The 27,632-nt window shown below is 40.9% G+C and overlaps 3 protein-coding genes across 10 annotated transcripts in view; 2 read left to right on the top strand and 1 right to left on the bottom strand.

Annotated features, from left to right (window-relative positions):
• The first annotated feature begins 333 nt into the window (after nt 1–333).
• On the top strand, nt 334–8,311 carry LOC109465018 (ficolin-1-like). Its single transcript, XM_019762142.1, has 9 exons — nt 334–452; nt 1,876–2,016; nt 3,038–3,172; nt 3,498–3,642; nt 4,492–4,720; nt 5,251–5,416; nt 5,911–6,072; nt 6,586–6,720; nt 7,546–8,311. Exons 1-9 carry the CDS (start codon nt 334–336, stop codon nt 7,748–7,750), a joined length of 1,437 nt encoding a protein of 478 aa, XP_019617701.1. The 3' UTR covers nt 7,751–8,311.
• Nucleotides 8,312–10,427: 2,116 nt separating this feature from the next.
• The window catches only part of LOC109465033 (pyruvate kinase PKM-like), a 35,144-nt gene continuing 17,939 nt past the window's right edge, over nt 10,428–27,632 (bottom strand). For 4 of the 8 annotated variants that reach the window (XM_019762162.1, XM_019762160.1, XM_019762155.1 and 1 more), the window contains 9 exons: nt 23,874–24,016; nt 22,604–22,731; nt 21,044–21,194; nt 19,759–19,911; nt 19,152–19,321; nt 18,215–18,399; nt 15,966–16,089; nt 11,766–11,792; nt 10,428–11,071 (listed from right to left, as the gene is read on the bottom strand). In XM_019762162.1, the coding sequence (XP_019617721.1) occupies nt 15,980–16,089; nt 18,215–18,399; nt 19,152–19,321; nt 19,759–19,911; nt 21,044–21,194; nt 22,604–22,731; nt 23,874–24,016 (1,040 nt within the window). In that variant the 3' untranslated portion in view covers nt 10,428–11,071; nt 11,766–11,792; nt 15,966–15,979. Of the gene's footprint in view, nt 11,072–11,765; nt 11,793–15,437; nt 15,563–15,965; nt 16,090–18,214; nt 18,400–19,151; nt 19,322–19,758; nt 19,912–21,043; nt 21,195–22,603; nt 22,732–23,873; nt 24,017–27,632 lie in introns of all 8 variants that reach the window. The other 4 variants (XM_019762161.1, XM_019762156.1, XM_019762157.1 and 1 more) reach the window with 3 other exon arrangements.
• The window catches only part of LOC109465038 (fibrinogen-like protein 1), a 9,821-nt gene continuing 7,680 nt past the window's right edge, over nt 25,492–27,632 (top strand). Inside the window, exons 1-2 of the mRNA XM_019762180.1 lie at nt 25,492–25,613; nt 27,106–27,268. Of these exons, the coding sequence (XP_019617739.1) occupies nt 25,594–25,613; nt 27,106–27,268 (183 nt within the window). The 5' untranslated portion in view covers nt 25,492–25,593. The remainder of the gene's footprint in view (nt 25,614–27,105; nt 27,269–27,632) is intronic.

Below are 27,632 nucleotides of genomic sequence, written 5' to 3'. Positions count from 1 at the left end.
TACAAAGTGGGCGAAAAAAAAACAAGACGGGCCGAAAAAACAAGGTTCCTACATTTTGAAATTTTAACTCAATCATTGTACAAATGGTTTTCATTCAATGGGAACTTCACATATACACAGCCATCATCACATATCACTGCATCAAAGTAAGAAACAAAACAAATCAGAACCGTTTATTGTCTCCTCTCTTATAGTTATCTGCCTTTCGGCATGGCAACAGACATCTTTGCCCATTTTCGGCATGTTGACCACTGTCAGAGGGCAACAAAATCTCTTGTTTTTTCTTCCAAACTCAGACAAAAATCAATGCGCGCGCGGATGTCATCCGTAAAAATGACTTTCTGTGGCCTAAACAAACAATTGTCAGCTGATCTTTACCCGCCTCCCGACACCACACTCTGCCGTCAGTCCTGTATCAGACAGACCCACAGTACCTGCACTGCAGCCTTCAGGTGAGTAAATGTGTTCTTCTGATGGTCACGGATATTTACTGACAGGATAACATAATAACCGTCCAAATCCCTCGTTCAAAATCTTTTCACAGTGACAGTTTCTTTCCCCGTACGGCCAAGCTTTGGAATTCTCTCCCTAACAAGTGTTTCCCACCAACCTACAATCTACAGGCTTTCAAATCAAACGTTCACCGCCATCTCTTGACATAGCCATGTTCCTCTCATACCGTATTTCTAGTTCAATGCCGAGAAGTGGTCGTATAGGCCTTGCATTGAACCACTCCGTTAAAAAATAACTTCTGTTACACACTAAACACGCAGGAAATTGAAAAGATGGAACAGGTTCCAAAACAGGGCTGTGTGGCGCAACGGCAGACCGTCGGAACCAAATCACACCACCGGGAAGCAAGGCATGCCCCTGGAAAACGCACTAATCACGAATCTCCTCAGTTTTAAAACTCAAGTGTGAAAATAACTATGTCTGTTGTCCGATCATGCGTTTGTCTTCTGTGTTGGTGGCGGCATTAAAATAAGTTGAAAAAAGAATTAGTGTGCCGTCACCATGTCTTGTGAGAAATGTTGGAATAGAAGTCCAAAATATGTTCTATAATGGGCCATGCTGACATTGTTGGTGCTTGTCTTTAGGAAATAATATACTTCAATGGCTGTCTGTCTGGCTATATATACACATGCAAAGTTGTAGGTTGTATAGTTTACACAATATGACAGGCTAGCTAGCTGCAGCCAAAGTTATAAACTTGGTAACCGCGCTGGTGATGTCAGTACGAAATGCTAACATTGTAGGAGTCCAGATCAGTATTATAGTCAGCGCTTTTCCACAGATAGCATTATTTCTTAAGAATGTCTCATGTCCGCGAGTGAATATACCAGAAAAGAGGTCACTTCTGTGTACAGTTAAACCTGTCCACCCAGTGGACCAAAGAAAAGTGGTCACCTTGGACAGGTGGTCTCCTTGAAGAGAGTTGCCTCACAACATGACTGAGACATAAATGGTTTCCAAGTCGAGATGTTTTAATGTCAAATGCTGTGGGCATCTTTCGAATTCAGTTCTGTGGTGAATGCATGTGGGGAGGGTGGCACAAAAAACAACGTCCAACAGTCAAGGCAAACTGGCTGGTTTCTCCATGATTGGGGACCGAGAAAAAGCGGTCACCATGGACAGGTGGCCTGTTGAAGAGGTGGCAGGTCTGACTGTAGTTGAGTCCTTTGTAGTTCCCAACCAATAGTTTTCATACACTATATCCAGTACAATCTCTGTGCAATAAAGATCGACTGATAGATTGAATACTAGACTCTATCAAGCATCCGTTCCGTGAAGTTTATAGTAACAACGTTAGAATTTATTTAATATATTTTCCGTGACTATTTCTTCTAATATCTTGCTTACTGCCTGTATTTCCAGGATGGAGAGTAAGTTACTGCTGTTAGCGGCAGTGTTAGTCGCCGTGGCGCACTACACCCTGCCGGCCGACGCCGCCTTCACATGCCCGAAGACAGCGTACCCCGTACCGAACCAAAACACGCCGGCCTGCCCGGCCGCCAGGTAAGTCAACAGTCAACGTTTATATATTGCACAACGTTTATATATATAAGTCAACGTTTATATATTGCACAGCAATAGTAGCAGGTACAATGTATGGCAAATAATAAGATTACTGAATAGCTGGTATGGGTCTAACAAAATTCTTCATATAGGTTCAACGGGTACTATGTTTGGCAGATTGTTGAATAGAACTACTAACTAAGAACTAGTACAACTCTACAAGTACGTTCTAAGCTACGCTATGCTATATTTATAAAGGGTACAATGCGCAGTTGTAAATATACTATACAGTTTCTACGAGTACTATACTTCACATAGTGCACTAAATTATTGGCTAAGAACTGTTACAATTCTGTTACAACTGTTCCATAATCATATCCAGTTGCTTGAGTAGCTGCTTTTTGGTGTATCTTATTACCTGTGGACGTCTATCTCAAACAGAAAATCTTGTAAGAATAAGATATTCTCGAAATCTCCCCAAGTAGCCAACTTTCTGTTGAGTGTATTGTTCAAAATACTTGTCAAAGGAATAAGTTTTTTTGCACGTGTAAGGCCACACCAATTTAATTTGCTGTTTCTCGGATTCGCCCTGTCCATTTTTTTCTGATTTGCAAAAAAAAAATTAGGTTCTAAATCAACTGCAAAATGCTCAATAAAAGACATATTTTGGCCCCAACGGTTGAAGAAAGTCCTTTTCTTCCTAGTTCTTAAAGTTTTTCAATGTAACAATGCAACTTTGTTTCATTAAAAGTTCAAAATCTATTGTTTTAATTTCTAATTATAAACCAGCCTGGTATGTTCACTTCATGGCTCTTATTGTAACATTTCCGGCTATCATGGGGTGCCTTGGGCTGTTTTTTTAATTATTTTGCCCTAGTCGCTTCATATTTTTTCTGAAAAAATCCGGGAAACAACAAATTAAATTGGTGTGGCCTAATGATGAAGATTCCTAAGTCAACATCTATAACTAAACTTTGCTGAAAGCTGAGTTTTAATGTTCCTGTGACTGTCGCCCGTACAGTAAACTGACCGCCGATATCACGACTCAGAAAACTGCAGCCGACAAACTCAAGACTGATCTGGGGAAACAGAAGTCCCAGGCCCAGGCGGACCAGCGGAGTCTACAAAGCGCACTCAACTTGGAGAAAGGGAAAAGGTACAGTGGAACATTTCCATTATTCCATGTGTGGCCAATCTTCGTTTAGATTATAATTTTTCTTGTGTTTTGTGATCCACTCTACATTGATTGTGGTGCCATTTTTTGTTTGCAGTCTGTCGTCTAGGAACGTTGTTATGTTACATGCCCATAGCCAGGATTTTTAATGAGGAGGTTCTTCCCACTGCTTGAGGGGACCTCGAGCGCCGTAGGCGCGAGGCGAGCGCTGAAGGCGCGAGGTTCCCAGGGTGGTCCGGGGGCATGCTCCCCCTGAAAATTTTGAAAAACTTTGCCACCAAGAGCCGTAATAATTTTGTCTCACCAGGCAAGCCGCCGGCACCAAGGTGACAGGTTTGATGACTAAGGCGGCAGCCGTGCAGACGGCAGCAGCGGCAGGAGTGACCGCCGCTACCGGCACACAGGCAGCCATCACCAACCTCAAGAGGAAGATGCAGCTGCTCAAACAAAAAGTACGTCTCCAGTTCTACATATAGCTCCTGAGTTATTAATTTTTGCAAAATGTAAAACCATGTACAACATATCTCGATCTTGCAGATTTTGAACTAAGCTCAGCCATTAGCAAAATCAGGGAGAGTTATCGCCCATCCTCTGGAAATAGAGAGAGGCCGGTATAGAAGATTACCTGTGTGTGCAAGAATCTGTAAATATTGTAGTGTGAAGGCTGTGGAAGACGAAATACATTTATCTCAAACTGTTCATTCCATAACAACGAATCGAATTGACTATTCAAACTTCTACAATTTATCCCAATTTCTCTAAACTTACAGACCAAGAAAAAACTAGTCTTCTTTTAACTTCCCAAAACCCACAAACCCAAAAGTGGGACATTACGTCTTCCATGGTTTACAGAAGAGAAATCAAACCTTTAAGACATAGTTATAGTTCTAGACAGCTACCTTTCTCATGTAGACTTTAGTTATTTTATACTCTGTTTCATTGTTCTCTTATGTTTTGTAATTTGCAATTAGCCTCCGGGCAAGAATTTTCAATAAACGTTTCTAATAATAAGAGGATGCGTAGTACTTCGTCCTCGCCATTTTAGAAGAGGTTATTCTTACTTAAATAAGTACAAAACAACAGCTCTGCTGGTCCGTTGGCTATATTATATATCTGAAGTTAAATTATTCGTAATAAGTAGATTCAAAAATAAACAAAAGGCCGTTGACGATTACTTAATGGAATGCAATAATGATGTATTTCAAAAAGAGAGATGTTTCAGATCATCCCCAATGGCGCTTTTGGATCACAAATGGCTTTGTTGGAAACGAGTTTTTGTATTTTTTTTCTTTCTTTCAAAGGTCAACGCTCTGGAAGCAAAGGCGCTTAAAAAGAAACCAAGCCCCAGCACCGGTACCCCTAGCGGCGGTACCCCCAGCGGTGGTACCCCGAGTGGTGGTACTCCAAGTGGTGGTACCCCTAGCGGTGGTACCCCCAGTGGTGGTACACCGAGTGGTGGTACACCGAGCGGTGGAACCCCAAGTGGTGGTACCCCTAGCGGCAGCGCTACGAAGCCCAGCCATCCCCAAGGTTTGTAGTGAGACCACACTGACTTAATTTTATGGATGGCATCCGTGCGCGCATTGAGTTTCGACTGTTCTAAAAACACCTGCGAAGCTCTGGCCTAGCTGGGTACCATCCTTCATAGCCCATGGTAGCTAGTGACAATAGGGAGCCGGCGGTAACTACAGAGGACGGCACCCAGGCTGCCGACGCTCCACAGAACTATAGAACTCAGTACAGTGCCCTCTCGTGAATGCCACAAAAGGGCAGCATGTTACGGCTTTTCGTAAAAGTCGCTATGTACTACCGCAAATTCACAATACCAGCTTTGTATTCCTGTGGTTTAGCAACATTTTTTGGCTGAATTTTTTTAATTAACCCGCGCGCACTAGTTTGGGGGTCTTCAAAGGATGTCATCCATAAAATTAAGGGTGTGGCCTAATGACGGTTTCTATAGACATGATGTCACCGTGTGGTCTTTAGTAAACGGACACGTTTTCAGAAGTCTCCCGGTTGGTGCAAAATCGTTGTCTGACGCTGTCTCCCTCCTGTTTTAGACTGTGGATATATCCACAAGCAGGACCCGCGCAAGCCCTCTGGTCTGTACAGCACCAAGATTCCAGGTGAAACCAACTTCGTCATCACCTACTGTGACATGGACATTGACGGAGGCGGCTGGACAGTCATCCAGAGGCGCAAGGCACCCACCCCATCATTCGACAGGCAAGTACATGGGCCATTGGGAGCGAGTTGTGTGTTGTCTTTTACCCCCGATGAAAAATGGAGCTGTTGGTTCTGGTATCTCTCTTGTGTGTGTGTGTGTGTGTGTGTGTGTGTGTGTGTGTGTGTGTGTGTGTGTGTGTGTGTGTGTGTGTGTGCGCGCGCGCGCGCGTGTGTGTGCGTGTGTCTGTGTTTCCGCATAGCCCTTAGGTCAGGTTAAACTGGATATGGTTGGGTTCAGTCTGTCAGCTAGGTTTGTTTACATTCTGGTGGTGGTGGCACCACAAAATTTGTGTGCGTCATCTCGGCTGTTTAGCGCCAACCATTAATATCAGAATGTGAGATAATTGCACAAACGTGTTGAAAAGTGGAAGAAAATGGCAATCACACGAATAAAGTTTCAGTTAAAATATTTCTATTTCTGGTGCAAAAAATATTACATAATGCCCCTTTGACAATGTGGAGACAGTCAAAACATAAATCTGTTGTATATCCAGGCCGTGGAACGACTATAAGAACGGGTTCGGGCAGCCCATGGACAGTTTCTGGTGGGGACTGGAGAAGGTGTACAAGGTGACGAAAGGACAGAACTTCAAACTCCGCATAGAAATGGAGGACACACAGGGGCTGAAGAAGAACGCCATCTATGACAATTTCAGGTCAGTACAGGGGGAAGGTTATGACGACTTAAGATTTTGTAGTTATTATGTTTACCAAAGGAAAACATATTGTTTTTGCTACTTTTCCTCTTCTTCCGTTCCAAACACTGGTCTCTGACCTGGTAAATGACCTGATTTGTCTCTCACCATGGTAACTGGTGTTGGGTTACATAATGTTGCAATTTTATAGTAGGATTTTTTAGGGATTTATACTCTTGTCTAACAATATATATGAATGTATTTGAGTAAGAATTAACAGTGCAGACCATATGCGAAAGTAAACATTATGCATTTGCTTTGCAAACCTTTCCAGTTTTGTATTCTGTTTCAATGTTCTTTTGTCCTTGGTTACTTGCAATTAGCCCAAAATTTGGGCAGGGATTCGCAATAAACTTTACACAAGGGATGGGGGTCTTTCGACTTTGCATCTGTTGACCAGTACTTATCCCGATAGAGCATGAATGTACAACAAAGGTTATGTTTGCTTAAGGTACTGTTCTGTTCCTCCTTCAGAATTGACAGTGAGCTGAACAAGTACAAGCTGACTGTTGGCAAGTACACCGGGAATGCCGGGAACGCCCTGATGACTCACAACGGAGTGAAGTTCAGCACCAACGACCAGGACAACGACGACTACCCGGCAGACAGGTGGGTTTGTTTGTTTGTTTGTTTATTCATTTAACCAGGAAATACATGTCGCCTATTGGCGGTTTTCAAAGATTCCTGGGGGAATAACCCCAACAAAACTACACGACATTATAATTATAACAACAGATTAAACATGAACTATCAAAGGTCAACTAAAAATAGATAAACTTATCGTGAACAAGACGAAATTGTAACTAACTCATCAACAATAAAATGAAATAAGGTAACATAGAAGGAATTATAATCCAGGGGACAGACCACTATTTCCAGACCCCCATTGGAATACATGATGAACATCTAAGAACTGAGCTGGCAAAATCACCTACTTGACTGTTCAACTATTGCAAATTGACAGGGTAGTCCAACCTCCACATTGTTCATTTGGTCCAAAAAATCATAGTTTGACCAGCGGAATTATGTACGAGGGATAGAAACACTGTGATCTTGACCCTTGACTCCCCTGTACACCACAAAAAACAACAACAAAAAAAAACACGGCTCTTGTTGGTGCAGCTGTAGTTTTGCAAAGTACATGACACGAGGAATAAAAGTACAATCTTTCCATGCATTGTTTCTCGTTGCAATTTTTAAATAAAGCAATATATTTCCCATCCATCCATTCCCATCCCCAACCGCGACGGGGGCCGTCATCGTCTACTAGATACCTTTGACCCAGTGTTGACATCACACTTCAAAGAAGCCACGTGACAAGCTTCACTGGGTCAGTCTACTGAGGAAGACCAGAATGACTGGTCGAAAGCTCTAGGTGAGAGAATTTTTTGTGTTGGACCAAAAGTTTTAATTCTAAACGTATTTCCCATCCAGTTGTGCGAAGGCGTACAAGGGCGGATGGTGGTACAACGACCACTGTTTCGACGCTAACCTGAACGGCTACTACAGCGACAAACAACCCACCGGTGCCAGCGGCTTCTGGCTGCCCTTCAACGGCTACAAGGGTCTGAAGTCGTCCACCATGATGATACGTCACATGAACTACAACCCTCCTGCTGCAGTTGCTCCTATTGGGTAGTGATAGCACCGTATAGGGAACACCAGAAAGTGCGAAATGGAACGAAATGGAATAAAAGTTCATGAACGAAATGGAACGAAATGGAATGAAGTGAACTTTCGAACGAAATGGAACGAAGTGAACTTTCGAACGAAATGGAACGAAGTGAACTTTCGAACGAATTGGAATGAAGTGAACTTTCGAACGAAATGAACTTTCGAACGAAATGGAACAAAATACATTTTCGTTCTATTCTGCTTCATTTCGCACTTTGTGTACACCACCGTAAAGCGTCTTGCTCAACACATAGACGACTTACACTTCCCAACACAGAAGGAAATGTTATCTTAGCTAACCGAAAATAATACATCGTGTGTAACGTTACTCAAAATAACGTATACGTACAAGACATCATAACGAATGTAAAAGATGAATTATGATTTCACTCATCATTTAAGAAGGCTCTGATAAACAAAGTAAACGAGTATGAAATATGTTTTGTGACTAGACTGATACTGATACTCTTAAAATTGCGTCAAACACATCTGCTGAACTATCAATAAAGATACACGTACAAAGCAATTACCATGACTACTTTGTTTTCACATATCGTGTTTGAGTAACTAACATTACAACCGTACGTTTATAATGGTGATACCCTAGTCATGATAGAAGCACTGTAACAAACTGCCCTCTTTAGACCGGTCTTGTAAAGATGTCAATAATACTAATCCGTACTGAACACATTTTCCCGTACGGAGTTTTAGGCCACGTCAATTTAATTTGTTGGTTCTCGGATATTTTTCAGAAAAAAACTATGAAGCCACAGGGCGAAAAAAATAACTACTAAATAAATATGGTCTAGGCATCCTGTTAGTGTTACAGCTCCAAATGCCATGATAGGAGCCACGAAGTCAACACAAAAGGCTGGGTTGATATTTAAACAATGAATTGTTAACTTTTAGTCAAACCACGACTGCATTTGATAGATGGAAAAACTGTAACAACTAGGAAGAAAAGGACTTTCCTCAACCAGAATCTTTTTTCTAGTGGGAAAAGGGTCTCCATATGATTTCTGTTATCACAGCTGCCAGGTCGAGTTAAGCACCTTGAAACACATCAGCCCACCTCCACACACTGCCACCTGTTTTGTAACGGACACTCAGTTACTCATCAACTCGTCTTGGGGTAAACTGGAGGCCATCGCGCAAACAATCAAGCCAGCAAAGAAACACCCGGGAAGAAAATAATTAAATACTTCAAAAATTAAATAGAAAAATCAGCACAAACACATGCATATGTACATCCACACAAACACACACACTCCTATCTCCCATCGCATACATGTTTTGTTTGTTTGTTTCGCATAGCCGGTAAACCGCCCTTAGGCATAACACACCAGTTTTATACACGTGTGTACATGTACAAGCTGCGAAAGACCGGACTGTAAGGTTTGAACCACTCACACCGGGAAGGTCCCCTACTCTTTTTGATAAGTGTGGTGGGTTCTTTAACGTGCGTGGGGTGTGGCTCTCCCCAAACACGGGACCTCCATTTAACGTCCAATCCGAGGGACGTCCCTAACCGAAGCTAGGTACTCATTTCCACCTGAGTGAAGTGAGGAAAGTCGTGTTAAGTGACTTTCCCAAGAGCACAAGATCGGTGACATGGGCAGGATTCGAACCCGCGACCTCTTGGGTGTGAGCCGAACGCGCTACACGACCCCACGTGTTTGCGAAGTTTATCTGACACCATCTCCTAATCCGGTCAGTAAGCACACCAGATGAGCAGCAGATCGAATAAAGTACGAAACGCAACTTGTACAAAACGTTTCCAACTTCTTATAATACTAATACTGAGAAGAGGGAGGTTAGCCTCTACCAGGTTTCGGGAAGCGGCTGGAAAGAGTAGAAAGCCCGCCGGGAGCAGCAAACTATAGTCTCTAGCGCTCCGACTCACCTGGCATGTTATCTGTCTATTTGGCCAATTTCTACTCTCTCCAGCCGTTTCCACAAGCCTGGTAGAGGCTACAAGGATTGTTGTGGGCTTAGCATGATCTAAAAGGGACTGATATGATGCAGGGCTCGAAATTAACGGTGTCCCGATGGCCACTGACTACTAAAATTTTGGCCGGGACAAGAGACTTTGGGACATTTTGGGGACAATAGAAAAATACTTATTAGTCTAGTAATCAACCACGGAATGTCAGTCCTTCTTTTGTTCACTAGGCACATATCCTGGCTTTTGGCTCCGGAAAAGTCCCCTCAAATTTCCTATTTTTGTCATACAATACTTCAAAGTTGAGACAGGGACAGTTGAAGTTACTAGTAATACAGTAAGAAAACTTAATTTCGAGGCCTGATGATGGTTAGACTTACTACTACTACTGCTATCCGGTTTAGCGTCTGTTGTTCCCCGTCTCCGGAGGGTTAAATTAAACATGCTTGCACACTGATGCTCACCGAGGCTTGATGGCAACCCGAATGTATCTTGAAAGTTCATCTGTGTTGTCTTGGTAGAAGTCATCATGAAACATGATTGAACAGAAAAATATACAATTTCAACACTTTCAGGTATTATCTCATAACCTGGGTGCCATGCGATTTGTAATAGCATTTTTTCGGGGTTGCTGTTACAAATCGGATGGTACCCAGGCTAATTAGCTCAGGCACAAGTGATAGACCATGGCACTGTCCTCATTTTTAGCAGCTTTATTTCTTCAGCAAACATGAAAAAGCAAACTGACAAAATAATCCACCAGCTTCAAGCTATGGAACACATCACCTGTGGGCATGCCTTCCGCTCTTAAACTATGTATGGGTAAGCAGGGAAAGTCAACCTTGTTACACTCAAGTGTTACAAACAAAAGTCTGCAGGCAAACCTCAAAATGTATCCTTTTTTTCTCTTACCAAATCTAATGGTATGTTCCGTCAGCAACATTCTTACATGTTGGTGTTCTACTTATTTTGTATCACAGACTGAAATAGTAACTAAAGCTACAACTCAGTTCAATACACACACACATGTAACAGTTGTCTTTGACGCCCAACTAGCTTTGATAAATATCGTTGTACAACTCTGGTATACATGCTGTTATAGTTACTGTATTATTTGCATTTTGAAGATGCGTAGTAATAGAATTTTGTTGTACAGGTAATTTTCTTATACTTGGGTACACATGTACATGTGTAGGTACACAGTTGTACACTGATACATTAGACAGTACTTCAGGTATACACCGTTTCTTAGCTGCTGTTTTGTTTACTGTACTGGGACAATACGCAGGGTGTTGGTAAAGCCAGGACCCGGCCGCCAGCCTGTCACCACTACCACATTGTTACCTAGATAAGATAAGATAAGAAAAGCTTTAATAGCATTGAAACAGACTAATAAAAGATCTGAATTGTCACTAATTTACAAATACAATATCAAAATTCACACAGAATTAAAAACTTGAAGAGAAACATTCAGTTACATTAATTTTTACAAGTTATGCCACACCATCTTAATTTTATGGATGACATCCTCTGAAGACCCCCAAACTAGTGTGCGCGGGCGAATAAAAAAAAATTCCAGCCAAAAATAAAAATGCTACTAAACTACAGGAATACAAAGCTGGTATTGTGAATTTGCGGCAGTACATAGAGACGTCCACGACAAGCCGACACATGCTGGCTTTTTTTGGAGTTTATGAATCAGCACTGTGCGTTTGTACTGAGATCTTGAGTCGTGTAGCTTCGGCAGCCTGGGTGCCGTCCTCCAGAGTTACCACCGGCTCTGTATTGTCGCCAACTGCCATGGACTACCCAGGTCTAGAGCCAGGCCAGAGCCTCAGAGAACTTTTTTTAGGACAGGCGAAAATCAATGTGCGCGCTGATGTCATTCATAAAATTAAGTCGGTGTGGCCTTTGCGATATTAAAATTATACATGTATTCATAGTATTACATAATTATTAAAAAATTACGGGTGAAATCATTTCAGAGATTTGTTATACAGCAATGTGGATTGGTATAGGAATTTCAAAGTGTCCTTACCTGGCTTCACAAAGCCACGGGTTTTACCTGGGGACAAGAGAAGAACAGGGAACATCATCACACTGTGTCTCTGGTGCTTAACTAGACTACTAGTATCATGTAGCAAACAAGGATCTGAGGAAGTGACTTAGCTAATAAACAGAGAAATGTCTTCTTTGGCAAATGGCACTGTGGCAAGGCAAAAGATCGTGTTGGGGGTGTCTGAATGGTAGGAAGCAATGTAAGTTAATGATATGTAAAATTAATGCAGCACATAAGCAGAATGTACTATGCCTGCGTGTACTGTGCATACATGTAGCTGCATGTTTGATAGAACTCTCATTTAAAGTCATATTCATTTGGTTAAGGATCTATACTTTTCAAATGTTTTGTCTGAATTTAAGATACTGTCTGAAACGGCAAATTTTTCGAGCGTTGCGTAGCGAAAATCCGGATGGTACCCAGGCTAGTATGTTCTGCCGAAGTACTTATAAATATACCAAAATATGTTTCTTTGGTCACAATGTGCGAGTTGGGAGGGGCAACATTCCACAGTAACTCATGTCTGTGTAAGGGAAAACTGAGTGTACACTCTATTCCTTTGAAAGCTTGATTAATCTAAAAATCTGAAAAAAATTAAAGTGGACCTGGTATAACTCTCTCTCTATCCCTAAGAGGCACATGACTGTCTTGTACTTTGAACCTACATGTTGCAGTAACTGTTGGTCTGATCACAGGTCAAACATGTATACTTACCATCTATCAGTCAACTAATTCCAATCTGTTCAGTGTTCTAGCCAGCGTGTCCTCCTGTCATTTGACTGAATTTTGCATGATAGACAACAATTTTACCCAATCCGTCATCTTTGATGTACAAAAATCAGAGTAGATATGGAAAGAGATGTCATTAAACTAAGCTCAGTCTATCAGCTAAATTTGCTCCTCACAAATGCAGGCAGTAGCGTTTCAGAAGGTTGGCGATCAACATGATGTTACGTGAAAGCATAATTGAGATCATGATGGAAATACATGTCAAGCTGGCTAGAACACTGCTTCCAATGCATGTATCTACTGTGACAGACTGTTCACAGGTGGTTACATTGTGTAATGTATAGTCCCTGTCACACATTCACAACTTTCCCCCAAAATCTGTTCCTGAACACAAGTTGACCAGGTTAACGTTCAGCTGACTTTCGGGAGCACTCTGACTAAATTTAGGCCACGCCCATCTTTCTAACTAATCAAAACGAATTTGAGTTAAATTGGAGTAAAATTTGGTCCCTGCCCACACCCCAAACACTGCTGACTTACTCCAGGATGGTTGGTAGTACTCTCCAAGCAGAGGTTTGGGTTTTGGATTATTTTTGGCGTAATTTCAGAACTTTTTTTATCGGGGTTTCTTTTTTTGCAGTGCAATTTTTCTTTCACCCCAATAAAAAAGTCTAAATACACGCCAAGAATCACCCAAAACCCAAACCTCTGCTTTGAGAGTAGGTTGGTAGGTGTTTTGCTGTCTTACGGTAAAAAATGAGCCAATTCTGATTGAATGTTTTGAACGTTTGAACATTTCAATGAAAAAATTATTGAAACATTCAGCTGGCACAGCCAATTTACCACAGCCAAATTTGTAACAGGTTTTTATACATTGTATACCTGAGTGTACTGTTGCTGAAATAAACTAGAAAGGCCAATATTTGCTTTGGAGCAAATACAGCGATGGGTTCACCACATTTTACGACGTCATGGCAGGGAAAGAATGAGAAACACAAGGGAAAACAATGATTTACATTGATATAACTATAATATGAAGTAACATACAACTAAAACAACAGTTGGATAGCTATTTCCTACTTTATTGGTTAGGATTTTTAATTGCATAATGCAAACTGTTGATTTTCAAAATAAATAAAAAAACGTTCATGCCCCGCATTCCAATGCTGGAGCAGGAAAGCTTGAAATACCTACCAAAACACTTGAATACAGACATACTGTCAGTATGGAAATGGTCTGTGCAGGTGTTAATCAAGTTAAATCCCAACAGCCAATCAGCAAGAAATGCTCTGTGCAGGTGGAAATGGTCTGTGCAGGTGTTAATCAAGTTAAATCCCAACAGCCAATCAGCAAGAAGAAGAGAGGAAAGCTGCATGCCTATTGGTTGATGCCCTGCATTCCATTGTGATGACTCATGCCAAATGTGGTTAACACTGCCCACTGACACAGTAATACATTTGCTATAATACAGCCAAAAAACTCAAATAAAACCATTCTAAAAGCCTGTATCACAATAATTTAAAAAACGCCTAGGGGTATTTGCCCACTGTACCTCCATACCAAATTTCAGGACCTTGGGCCCTAAAATGAAGAAGCTGAATCCATTTAAAAAATGGCAGGAGGAGAAGGAGGAGGAGGAGAAGAAGAAGAAGAAACATCAGAAAAAGCAATATGGTTTCACCACACCACTTCGTGGTGTGGTGAACCCATAATAAACTATTAACTGAAGTTCGTAACGCTAGCTGACCCAATCCTAACCTAAAACTTCACGGGCATTTGGCTAGCATTTGGATGGCCAAATTCGTGAATGTGTGACAGGGGCTTAACTGAATACTAGCAGAACATAATATATACTGCAATCCAATGGACAAAACAGGTCTGACAGCAAACAGATTACCTGTAACACATGTTAGTAAGAACAGCACAGGAAAGCACTGGAACTAAAGTGCAAGACTCAGCCTAGTGATTTGTTAGTTTAAGAAATCATGCAAAGGGAAATGCTATAAATCAGCCTATGAGCTGCAAAACAGATGAAAGAAAAACTTGATATGGCAGGCAAGTCATTCCCCAACTCAGAAGGCACATACTGTGTTAACTGTTGACTTATGTCTCAGTCTGTTTGTACTTATTATAAGCACCAATTCAATCAGTCATTCAGTCAATGTCTTGATTCCTTCATTTGCTTCAAGCATTTAGTATGTGAATACATGTAGGCCACTTGTTTATTTGGCAAGTTGTTTCAATTTATACGTCAATGAAGATTAGACATCCAGGTAATGAGATACGCATTACTCAAGCAAGTTACTGGATAGCTTTCAAGTAGCATCCACTACTTTTCGTCTGTGACTTTTACCATGTGTACTTGTTGAACAGATTCAATTTATAATTAAGGTAAGGAAAAAGGAATAAAAGTATCAAGCATATTATAATTCCTTCCTTTTAGTAAAAGACTATCACCACACCTTGTTTTAGTAAGACATTTTAGATTGACACTAACTAAGTAATTGGGAAAAATACCACACCTAAGTTGTCTAAAATTAGAAAAGGCAATCTCAAAGTAAGCGATGAAAAGAAATTACTGTAACACTAAAACTGAAGTGGAATTATATTTCATTAATTATCAAATTATAAAATGTGAAAAGTTCAAATTATGCCCACAAGTCTGAAAGAATTTCAAATTACATTTCAAATGATGAGATTGATCATCTATTAGGCTTAATCAAATTTGAAAGTTGAACTTCTTTTGATTGAAGTCGTTTTGATATTATGTAAATTATCATTTGATTAAAAATGATTGTATTCATGTCATGATTCATAGACAATTATTAAAATCAAAAGCTTGTTGATTTTCTTGAAGATTTGAATTTTGAATGATTGCCAATGAAAGGAACTTGATTTTGTTCCGATACGCGAAAACGTCACCTGCGTTTCTTACAGGCTTTAATCCCGAATGACTTTGATACGCATGGTGTTGGTAAAGCCCGACCCTGGCCTCCAACCTGTCACAATCACCACCGTATCCCCGACTTTCAGCAGCCAATTCTTAGCTGTGGGCAGAAATGAACAATCATCATGCCATTGACCTTCATGCTTTTCAACCGTGACTGCATGCCCGTAGCCAGGATTTTGAGTGGGGAGGTTCTTCCCACTGCTTGAGGGACCAGCGAGCGCCGTAGGCGCAAGGCAAGCGCCGAAGGCGCGAGGTTCCTAGGGGGGTCCGGGGTCATGCTCCCCCGGGAAATTAAAAAAAAAATGAACCTTCTGAAATGGCATTTCCTTAATCTTTTAGAGGATTTTAAAAAAAAATCAGAGATAACTTTTTCCACTGAGAAGCCATTTTCCTACGATTTCCAGCCTCGCTAGATAAAAAGTGGACCAAAAAGTGAGCCTTGTGGAACCCCCCCTGGCTACGGGCATGGACTGTACAGACAACGTAGCGTCCCCACTTACTCTGTGGTCATCATCTAGTCCTCAACAGTTAACAAACGTATGGTGTTGATGTGCCCTGACCCTGGCATCCACCCAGTCAGAACGACCACAGTGTTCCCAACTTTCACGAAATTGCGTTGTCGGGCTGTGTAAGGCAAGGGCACACGCAATGGAGGTCATGTTGCAAGGCGGTAGGTTAGATAAAAGCAAGAGAGATCCCACCAGCACTGCTTCAAACAATTTCAGACTTGATGCAGAATAAAAAAAAAGAGAAATTGTGAAAAGCGAGAAAAATGTGCTTCATAACTTAGAAGACAGCTGGCATCATAATCATAAATTAAAGAGTTACTGGAAATATCTTGAAGAGTTACCCTGATATTGCTGTAAACAAATATTCTAATAGTATGCATGTATCATAGTCTAGCAAGTTTGTAACTATATATTGCATGGCTCAAATTTTCTTCAGGATTTGTACTTATTTCAGTCAGTACACTCACTGTAACAGCAGAGGGTCTCAATTACTTGCATATTACAGTAACTGCTGTAACAGTTACTTTTCCCTAATTAAGGTTTGTTCTTCAAAAGAATTTATGTACCTTAATCAGATCCTTAAGCATTAATTTAAAGCTTCATAAATTTCAACACCAGATCAAGCAAGCAGCTTAAGGTAATGGCCCTCAAAAAGCTTAACTGGCCTAACCTACATCTAATAGTAGTACAGAGTGCAGATGTAGGTGTAGAGACTGATCCATTCTTACCAACAATGTACAGGACGGGTGGCTTTCATCACTTCAAATAATTAGTGTAAGAATGTTGGCCAGCTTTGTAGATGTTCCACGTGAGGCATAGCATTTTTTTTTTTGGGGGGGGGGGGCGCTTTTGCAAGTTGCACGATTTTCTGATCACATGTACAAAATTAAATAAATGTACAGTCATGTAGATCACACGTGCTAAAAACACTGGCTGCCAACCCTAGCACTATGCATTCTCCGCACTATGGTTGGCGGCCAAAGTTCTAAGCATATTTATTTATTTATTTATTTGTTTGGCTGTGAGAAGACAATTTGTACAGCAAGGGCAGCCCAACTAGCCGAATAGCTATTATTAAGGGCTTGCCCTGCTGACAAGACAAACATTTACACATACATTACAACAGTTACAATACAATTATTAATATACATTGTACATGTATGATTGTGATCTATGCGTGATAAAAAATTGTGCAACTTGTGCATAAGCATCCCCCTAAAAAATGCCAACTGCATCTGGAATGTCTGCAAAGGAGGCTACAAGACTCTAACACATTGAATGTCAGACTGTTTGCTTTGAATTAAACCTTTTTTCTGCTGTCATGTGAAAATTAATACATCCACCCTCATGAAAATACATTGTATAGAGCTGCTCATGGTGCATCTGTGTGTGTCCAGTCAAAGATGGACAGTAGGGTTGTCTCTAACTATGATCATTAATTTACAATCTCACTAACCTAGCGCAAAAGTGTTGTCAGATTAGAACTTTTTTTACACAACACAACATCAAAACAACTTTTGCTGCAACAAATATTACAAACAAAATTCTATTTTGTGCAGTGGCTTGCTGAACAGTGGTGGTGGGAAAAAGCCAAGCAAAACTGCTGAAACCAGAACACAGACTAGATAAAACAGGAAGAGATGATCAGTTAGTAGAATATTTCTTAATCAGTTTTTTGAAAGGTAGAAACACGTACCTCCAAATTTTCGATGTCTACTGTACATCTTGCTCACGGAGTGACCTAGTCTCGCGAGAACACGAGACTAGGTGGAGACTTGTGTGGATCTTCTGGCCTCCCCCGCCTCCTTGCGGAGTAGGGGTAGGTACATTGTAGGACTTGGGCAGCTCCCAACCTTCATTTCAATTCATCCCAGCACATTCCAACTGGATGTGGACCGCTTCCTTAATATATAATCTTAGTCTATAATCTTAATGATGTCCAATTAAGATAGGGGCAAGATATGTCCAAGATAGTCCTACTTACCCCTGCTCCACAAGGAGGCGGGGGAGGCCAGAAGATCCACACAAGTCTCGACCTAGTCTCGTGTTCTCGCGAGACTAGGTCACTCCGTGAGCAAGATGTACAGTAGACATCGAAAATTTGGAGGTACGTGTTTCTACCTTTCAAAAACAGTCACTGATTGAAGAATATTCTACTAACTGATAATTCTATGTGACTGATGAACCTCTAACTTGAACGATAAAGGAAGAGATGAGTAGTTAAGAAGGATGTTACTAACCGTACTCGATACAGTAGGTGACCCTGGCCTCCACATCATCCACCCAGTTGTCCTTGCGCTGGGTCTCGGGGTACCAGAGCGGGTGAATTCCTCGCCACAGGTGCATCTGTCGTGCCACCTGCGCCTCACGTGTGACGGCCAGGATGGGACAGCGCGGCCGGAAGTGGGACAGGTCTGCCGCAGATCTGTGTGGTGGCAAAACAAGTGTCACAAAAATTGCTCCAAAGTGTGTAAATCACTTTATTTTGTGTTGCAAAATTTTAAAGAAAGTTTGCAGAACTTAAAAGTTCTGCAAAGTTCTTAAACTTAAAAGTTCTAGAACTTAAAAGTTCTGCAAACATGTCCAATTTTCTCAGACCGCTACTGGGAACATATCCAGTAGTGGCAGGTGCAAAAGAAAGAACGTCAGCAAATTAATTATATTTTTTTGTTATTTCTGGCTATTCTTGCAGGCCATGTGTAATTCGCCCATTTGACCAAGATTTAGTGCTTTGGTCTCCTGTGTGTCAATTTGGGAGTCAGAACGTTAACAAAATAAAGTTGACTTCAAGTTGTTGTCATACATACTTAGACCGTTCTTCCTTACTTCAGGACAATGAAATTTATTTTTGGGACAATGCTGGGACAATAAGAAACTAGAAACTTTCTAAGGTAACATTTGCAAAGCAAATGCATAATGTTTACCTTCGCATATGGTCTGCTCTCAGACTGTTAATTCTTACTCAAACACATTGTTTCACATAATGAATGGTGACAGATGTCTAAATCCCTCCTACTATAAAATTGCAACATTAATATGTAACCCAACACCAGTTACCATGGTAAGAGACAGTCTAGTTCAGGTCATTGACTAGGTCAGAGGTCAGTGTTTGGAACAATATTTTTTCCTTTAGTAAACATAACAAGGTTAATTTTGAGGCTTGTTGGTGGTACTTACTTGCCAGACCTGGTGACCACAATGATGGCAGCTGCCTGACAGCTGAAGCTGGCCTGGACAGCAGCGACAGCGGCTGACTGGGTGGGGTCGCTGGCCTCCCACAGGATCTCACGCCGCAGTTCCTCAAACACCTGCCGGTGGAACATCGCCGACTCCGCTTCACGCGAAATCTACGGGCAACATCAGCGTACAAGTTAGACCACTCCAATTTTATTGGTTGGTTCCCAGATTTTTGCATGAAAAAAAAAAATGAAAACAGGTCTATAGGCATATCCTATAATTATAGCCCCAAATGCTACAATAGGAGCCATGAAGTCAACACAAAAGGCTGGGTTAATAATTATAAACAAAGAATTTTGAACTTTTAATCAAACAACTGCATTGATAGATGGAAAAACTGTAACAAGTAGAAAGAAAAGGACTTTCCTTAACTGTCTGGGACAAAATATGAGCATTTTTTTCATAATTCAGGTTACCCAAATTCCTGACAAATTAATCGATCTAAAGTGGTTTTCCCTAAAAAATACTAAAAACTAGTAAGAATACTAATGAGGCCTTAAAGCTGTACAGGAGGCTACGTACGATAATATATTATGTTTTGACTTACAGCATGCATCATCTTCACACTGGGTACAGGGTACAGCCCCTTTGCTGTCTCCCCTGACAGCATGACACAGTCAGCTCCGTCCAGGACAGCATTGGCGACATCACTGCCCTCTGCACGGGTGGGGCGGGGCTTCCCAATCATACTCTCCAACATCTACAACAACAAATAGTTATTAAATTTAACTGTAATAGTAATTGTATATTAGCATATAGCCGGGTGACGTTGACCAATCAGAAGGCTCCATTCCACATTCTTTATGATGCCGTAATGTCACAAATAGAGTAAAAAAAAAACGGGTCTTTATTCATTCCAATCCATTATTATTATAAAGTTTAACATTAAAAAATCCAATCACCAGCATATGAGCTCAGGTGACCCAAATAGAACACCACTCTGCTCTAAAAAATCATGCAAATCATCAATCACACAAACATGTAACTGACAGAGTGTATAGCATTAAGGACAGTTGCAAACCACATGTACAAGGGTACAGTAGAAAACTTTGGGCCCTATCTACTAGTAGAGAAGGAAGTGGCATAACTCACATTAGTCATTACCGTGCACAAAATACAACTTAGTTGTAGTTGTATTAAGCTATGATAAAACCTCTATCGATGTTCACAATGTACAATGTAGGTCCTGGGTTCAAATCCTCCAACTACTGCATAGCTTCAGTTATCTAAAAGGGATGTCTTTCAGAATTAGGACGTTGAATGTTCCGTGTTTAGGGTAAGTCACACGCACCATGCACATGCTTTCAAAAAAGAGAAGGGGCATCCCCCAGTCCAAATATGCTGAAACTTGGTGATTCACTCCAGGAAGAATAGAGGAAGTTTAGTGTAAAATTTACTCTAAGGCCACACCAATTTAATTTCTTGGTTAACGGATTTTTCTAGACAAATAATGGAGCGGGCGGGCGAAAAAAAATGATAAAAAAAGGCCTAGGCAACCTACATGTATTATGGCCCAAAATGGTACGATAGGAGCCATGAAGTCAACACACCAGGCTGGTTCAAAATTTAAACATTCAATGAATTTTCAACTTTTAATGATACCACTGCATTGACTGATTGAATAACTGTAACAACTAGGAAGAAAAGGGCTGTTTTCAACTGTTCAGGGCAAAATATGAGCATTTTGCACTTGATTCAGAATTTTTTTTTTTTTGCAAATCAGAAAAAAATGAAGTGGGCGAATCCGTTAACCAAGAAATTAATTTGGTGTGCCCTAATGGAAATCCTAGTAAAACAAACGAACAAACAAACAAACAAATAAACAAACAAACCTGAGTAGCACAGATGACAGGCTTGCCGATCCTGTTACAGCGACCAATCATCATCTTCTGAGCGATGAAGACCTTCTCAGCCGGGATCTCAATACCCAGGTCACCCCGGGCAACCATGATGCCATCACTAGCCTCCAGAATCTCATCAAACCTGAGGGACAGGGAAACTTCTACTTAAGTCAATGCTTTACAACTTTCAAAATCAACTGCCAATATGCCAACAACATGATGAATTTGTTTAAAGTTAAAACTTTTGGTCCAACACAATTTTAGACAATTTTAGACACTGAACAAGACTATTTCTTGAGAGGGGTGAAGGAAGCCATATACATCAGGGCTCATCACCCTACATTGAACCGCGACGGGGGTCCACACCGTCTACCAGATACCTTTGACCCAGTGTTGACGTCACACTTCAGAGAAGCCACGTGACAAGCTTCACTGGGTCAGTCTACTGAGGAAGGCCAGAGTGACTGGTCGAAATCTCTAGATGAGAGAACTTTTTGTGTTGGACCAAAAGTTTTAACTCTAAACAATAACTACCAACACAGATGAACTTTCATGATGGAACATGATGAATTACATAAAAATACAATGATGTGTATTTTGTTTCACCCTCCTATGCCATGGGTTGGATCTCTCCCTGGCCTTTAGGCGATCTGATCCAAGGTTGGGCTGTGACATGAAATACACTTTACACTGTGTTGTATTGTAAGCGATGTAGTAGTATGACTTTTCTGTGCTAGCATAGTCCCACACAGTGTAGTCCACTAAGTTACTTCTCAGGACTACAGAGAAGGAGAATGAAAAATCCAACTAAACAATTCTCAAGAACAGTTCACGAAGTTTGAAAATGACCACTTGGTTGTGTGTGGTTTGAAATGTAGAAAATTAAATTCTTTTCTCTAGCATACACAATGTGAAATAGGCGAGTCTAAATTGAAATATCATGTTACATGTAAAGAACAGGTAATAGGCCAAACAGGACAATATTATGTTAAATACAGGACTCTCTTGCCCTGTTACGCCCATGATGCCTGTATACTGCATTTATCCCTGCATTTAGAGGGATAAATCTCTCTGAGTACTCTAGTGGACAATTGAGTACTCTGCAATTCTCTATGGATTAGGCATTGTTCTCCCAAATTCTATCTCAGATCTCTTCCAGTCTCTTACAAGTCTCTTTTTTACAACTGTTGCGTAAATTTCCTATTGTTTAAAAAGTCTCTTTCAAAATCACCTGTGAAAACATGGCTGCCATGTTGTTGTTTTTATGTCATTGTTAGGGTTAGACGTGGCATGAATGTACAATAAAGGTACTTCATTGAGGCATTGAGCTAATCCCTATTTAATTATCTATTGTTCAAAACAATTGATGGTATCTGAGGGGGTCCAACCTTAGGTGTCAAGAAGGAATCTACAGCAGTTCTCTTCTAATGGGGACAGATCTCTTCCAGCTCTCTTTTGGTCTTGTCCTTTGTGATGAGTACTCTTTTGTCCGCTAGAGTACAGTACTCAAAGAGATTTATCCCTCTATGTACGTATGTGACTGAGCCTCACCTGCGGACCCCCTCATGGTTCTCCAGTTTGCTGATGATCTTGATGTTCTTGCCCTTCTCCCCCAGTACCTCCCGTACGGCATGCACGTCTGCCGCTTTCCGGATGAAGGAGGCAAACACCATGTCCACCTGGGAGCAGGGAACATCAGGACTCATAGCAGCATGTACATCTTAGACTGTGACAACAAGTACATGTATTGAAATACTTTTTTACTGCATACCTGCACCAGTGCAGGTAATATTCAACTTGAAAATTACCTGTACCAGACAAATTTTACCTGCACAAGTGTGGATCATAGTATTTTTATTATTTTTTACTAAAAACTTTTCAGAAATATTCCCATCATTTCTTTTAGATTTCAGGTGCTAACACTCCAATGTGGAGAATGAAAATTCACACACATAACATTTTGTGTATAAACCCAGTATATGGAGCAGTGCAGGTTACAAAAAAAATGTAGGTGCATGCAGGTAGACATCAAAAATACCTGCACAGCTCCAATTTTACCAGCAAAAAAATGCTGCTTTACCACAGGAATACAAAGCTTGTATTGTGAATTTGGGTAGTTCCAAGCGACTTTTACGACAAGCCGGCACATGCTGGCCTTTTGCGGCATTTCTGAGTTAGCACTGTACAGGGTTCCTGAGTTCCGTGGAGCTTCAGCAGCCCGGATGCCGTCCTCCATAGTTACTGCCGGCTCCCTATATTGACAGTTGCTTCATTGTAGCTACCACGGACTACATAGGATGGCAATCAGGCCAGAGCCTTGGAGGTGATTTTTTCTTTGAGAACAGGCAAAAAATGCATGCAGATGTCATCGATAAAATCAAATCAGCGTGGCCTAAAGAAGAAAGTGATAAGGCCACACCAATTTAATTTCTTGGTTAACGGATTCGCCTGCTTCATTTTTTTCTGATTTGCAAAAACAAAAAAGAATCAATTGCAAAATGCTCATATTTTGCCCTGAACAGTTGAAAACAGTCCTTTTTTCCCTAGTTGTTACAGTTATTCCATCTTTCAATGCAGTGGTATCATTAAAAGTTCCAAATTCATTGTTTAAATTTTGAACCAGCCTGGTGTGTTGACTTCATGGCTCCTATAGTACCATTTTGGGCCATAATAGGATGCCTAGGCCTGTTTTTATTATTATTTATTTTTTCGCCCGCCCGCTCCATTATTTTTCTAGAAAAATCCGTTAACCAAGAAATTAATTTCAGTCTGGCCTGAAGAAGAAAGTGATAAGAGAATGATACTTATTAGATAGATGTACCTCTTGCTGCACCCCGAACAGTAGATCTCCCTTGTCCTTGTCAGAGACAGCGGGTAGGTCCACAGCGACTCTGGGCAGGTTGACTCCCTTCCTGCTCCCCAGGGTTCCTCCATTGTCTATCACACACTGAAGGTAGTCTTCCCCTGAAACAACAGAACAATTTTCATGGTTAGACGTGCATTCAATGAATAAATGAACTTTATTGCTTTCAGACAGTTGTACATGGTAGTACTACAATGTATGGCAACAGTGAGAATGTGATCAATATGCTGTAAGAAACTACTACGTTGTACTAATGCTGACTTTAGACTGACGACGGTTGAATAGTCATGAGAATGTTTATCGTCAAGATGTTGCCGCGACAGTACTTTAACACTATCTAAAGACGATCAAAAAGTCGCACAATCATTATGGTAATTCTCGAATCATAGTCACTACCACCTCGGACCCTATCGTGCGATCCTTCAGCGGGGGGTTCGAGGAGGATTTTCCACCGTCTAAAGTGAACCGTCGCCGGCAAAGGAAGTGGGAGGTCATTGGCCTTATGCAAATAAGCCTGCAAGTGTTATTTCATGTCCAAGCACATCGCCCGTATCATTAAGAAAATTATTTCTCCAAACCAAAGACTTTATCGTAATACGTGTCACTGTCTAGTACAATCTCCTGCCACCAATCGCTACTTCTTTGGTACGAACCAATCCGCCGATCCACATTTCCCGGCCAATATATCCAGGCCGACGGCAGCACCGAATGCCAGGTTCAAACCCGGAGTATTGCCCCGCTCGGTACATGTGCCTCACATCCCTTCCCACCTGGTAAACTGTATTATAGTACATATGTAGTTTAAATAGGGTCTCATCTACCCTTTCTGTGAATCCATTACCCTTTGATACATGGTAATAAAAACTATAAACCAAAAAACAGTTGGTTAAGTGTTTATTGTAATTGGCGGGAGTTCTGAATGTTCTTCTGTAATTATATTGTGGCTTGTACCATATGTAAACTAATTAAAAAAATATAACTTTGTTACAGTTCATGATACTAGACGCAATAACTATCCTTGTAAGTTGTACGACGTATATGATTTATATCATACTCGGGCTGCAATAATGTTCGATAACGGGTTCCGGACCGGACCATACTTTTTTCGGGCTTCCATGGCTTCCATAGAACGATTCGAACGCATTTTGCCCTAACTGCGTGCGCCGCTTTCGAAACTTTGAATACAGAATCCAGACTTTAGAATTGATGTCGTTGCATTCTAGGGTTTAGTGGCACCAACTTTTGGCTCATTTTGCATTGAAAGGGGCGTTTTCTTGGGTGGGTATGACACAAATAAAATACAACACGGTGTATAATTTTTTTACATGTAACTGTTATATGTATTTATGAGGCAGTTAACACTGTACTGGTTTGTTGTATCAACTTTTCTCCCCGAGCCAAGCCAAAGCTGTGTCCTGAGTTGTCATCTGTTGACATGGCCTGTGCTAATATTGATGTACAATGTACAGTCCAGAGATTTTGTACATACTACAGACATGATGCTGATGACAAACAAATTACTGCTGACACAAAAACAACCCAAGGTCCTGAAACAATCAGATATCAGTGATAAAGGTCCCCAGTGCTGCTGAGACAGGTTTGGATGAGTCCAAAGTTTGAAGTCTCATCTGAGGACAATGTAATTATGATCTGTTGGTTCTGTTAGCTGTATCATTTGATGGTGACTGGTTGGTTCAGGTAGGTTTAGCTGCTGGATCAGTCATATTTTTCAAATGAAATTTTGTAAGTTTTAAACATAATATCACATGCAATAACTGTAACTATGCTGGTTTCAATGAACAATATAACATCTGTGTCCATAATATCACCAGGGTCCATAATATCGCCACCTTGAGAAATAGTGTGCTTAAAGATATTTTTACTGCAACATACTTTTGGTATGCACTCCTTCACACATCAAATGTACATACCTAGGGTATGTTGCAGTAAAAATATCTTTAAGCACACTGTTTCTGAAGGTGGCAACATTATGGACCCTGGTGATATTATGGACACAGATGTTAACTGTTTTTTTGGTTAGACTTCTGATTCGTTTGAACAAATCAGACCTGACTGGTATCAAGAACATTAGTCCATAAATGCCCAATGGAAGTAGTTAGAAAAAGTAAAACAAAGTAACTGATGAAAAACTTGTTGAAGGTTTACTTCTTGATGCCCTAACAATGTCATATAGTCAACCTCAGAATAACATGTTCACCTTAAGGCTACTGCAGCTGTATTTAGCAACTTGGAAGGTAGAAGGGACCTGTTAAGATAAGAGAACTTTGTCTAATTTTGAATACTGAGTACATGTATGTGGAACATAGCAAACTATAAGACTAGTGTACTGTTAATCACTTCATGTTTGTGGTAGCAAAAGTTCCCAGTCTGAGAAAATGTTCATGGAACTATTATAGCAGCAAAGGTACAGCAAAAACTTTAAGAAAGTTGGTGAATTATTTGTTAATGATATTAGTTCGCAATACAGAAGTGACCACAACAATCGTGAATATAAAAGTGCAAAAAATTGTTATTTACAGTCTGAGAATTATCTGTAAATAACTTTTGTTACCACAAACATGAAGTGATTAACAGTACACTAATCTTCTAGTTTGCTATGTTCCATGTACATATAGAATACAACACGGGGTATTCCGTATCGCCCGAGGTATCGGCCCGACCGTGCGGCCGCCGGGCGATTCAACTCGCGGGCGGGCTGGGACCGAGGGTGATGCAGAATACACCGTGTTGTATTTTATCTAATATGTCATACCCACCCAAGAAAACACACCTTTCAATGCATGATGAGCCAAAAGTTGGTGCCACTAAACCCTCAAATGCAACAACATCAATCCCAATGTCCAGATTCAGTATTCGAATTTTTGAAAGGGGCACACGCGGTTAGGGCGAAACGCGTTCGAATCGTTTTATGGAAGCCATGGAAGCATTCTATCTAATGGGTTCCAGACCGGGCCGTACCATAAAGTATGGCCCGGTCCGGAACCCGTTATCGAATGTTATTGCGGCCCGGGTATGATATAATGTTACTTATACAGAATTATCTGTAAATAACTTTTGCTACCACAAACATGAAGAGTGATTGACAGTACACTTGTCTAGTCTTCTAGTTTGCTATGTCCTACGCACAGTCATATACTTATAAAAGATACTAGTACATGTAATTTCCCAGAACCATGAAGGTGCTGAGGACTGTGCTTGTCCTGGCCAGTCTGGCCACGCTGGTGCCGGCGAATAAATGTGTCTTCAAGTTTGAGGCCGCGCCCCCCAAGGGTGTGACCTGTGCTTCTCTCAAGGACATGAAGGATGTGGACACTGACCTGCAGGCTATCACGGTCAGTCTTATTCTCAACTAACTTCCTGCATGTGTTCTATCTAAAAATTATGGTAAGATACGACAATGAAGATGTGAAAAGTTAACTGTCCTAGGGCCACACCAATTTAATTTCTTGGTTAACGGATTCACCCGCTTCATTTTTCTGATTTGAAGAAAAAAAATTTAGAATCAACTGCAAAATGCTCATATTTTGCCCTGAACAGTTGAAAACAGTCCTTTTCTTCCTAGTTGTTACAGTTATTCCATCTTTCAATGCAGTGGTCTCATTAAAAGTTCAAAATTCATTCAATTTGTTTAAATTATGAACCAGCCTGGTGTGTTGACTTCATGGCTCCTATTGTTACCATTTTGCCTATAGGCCT

This window comes from Branchiostoma belcheri, unplaced genomic scaffold (genome assembly GCF_001625305.1).
Source record: "Branchiostoma belcheri isolate BF01 breed outbred unplaced genomic scaffold, Haploidv18h27 scaffold146, whole genome shotgun sequence".
In the NCBI taxonomy this organism is placed as follows: domain Eukaryota; kingdom Metazoa; phylum Chordata; class Leptocardii; order Amphioxiformes; family Branchiostomatidae; genus Branchiostoma; species Branchiostoma belcheri.
The sequence above is the reverse complement of the archived record's forward strand: the minus strand, read 5'-3'. Positions and strand labels throughout refer to the sequence as shown.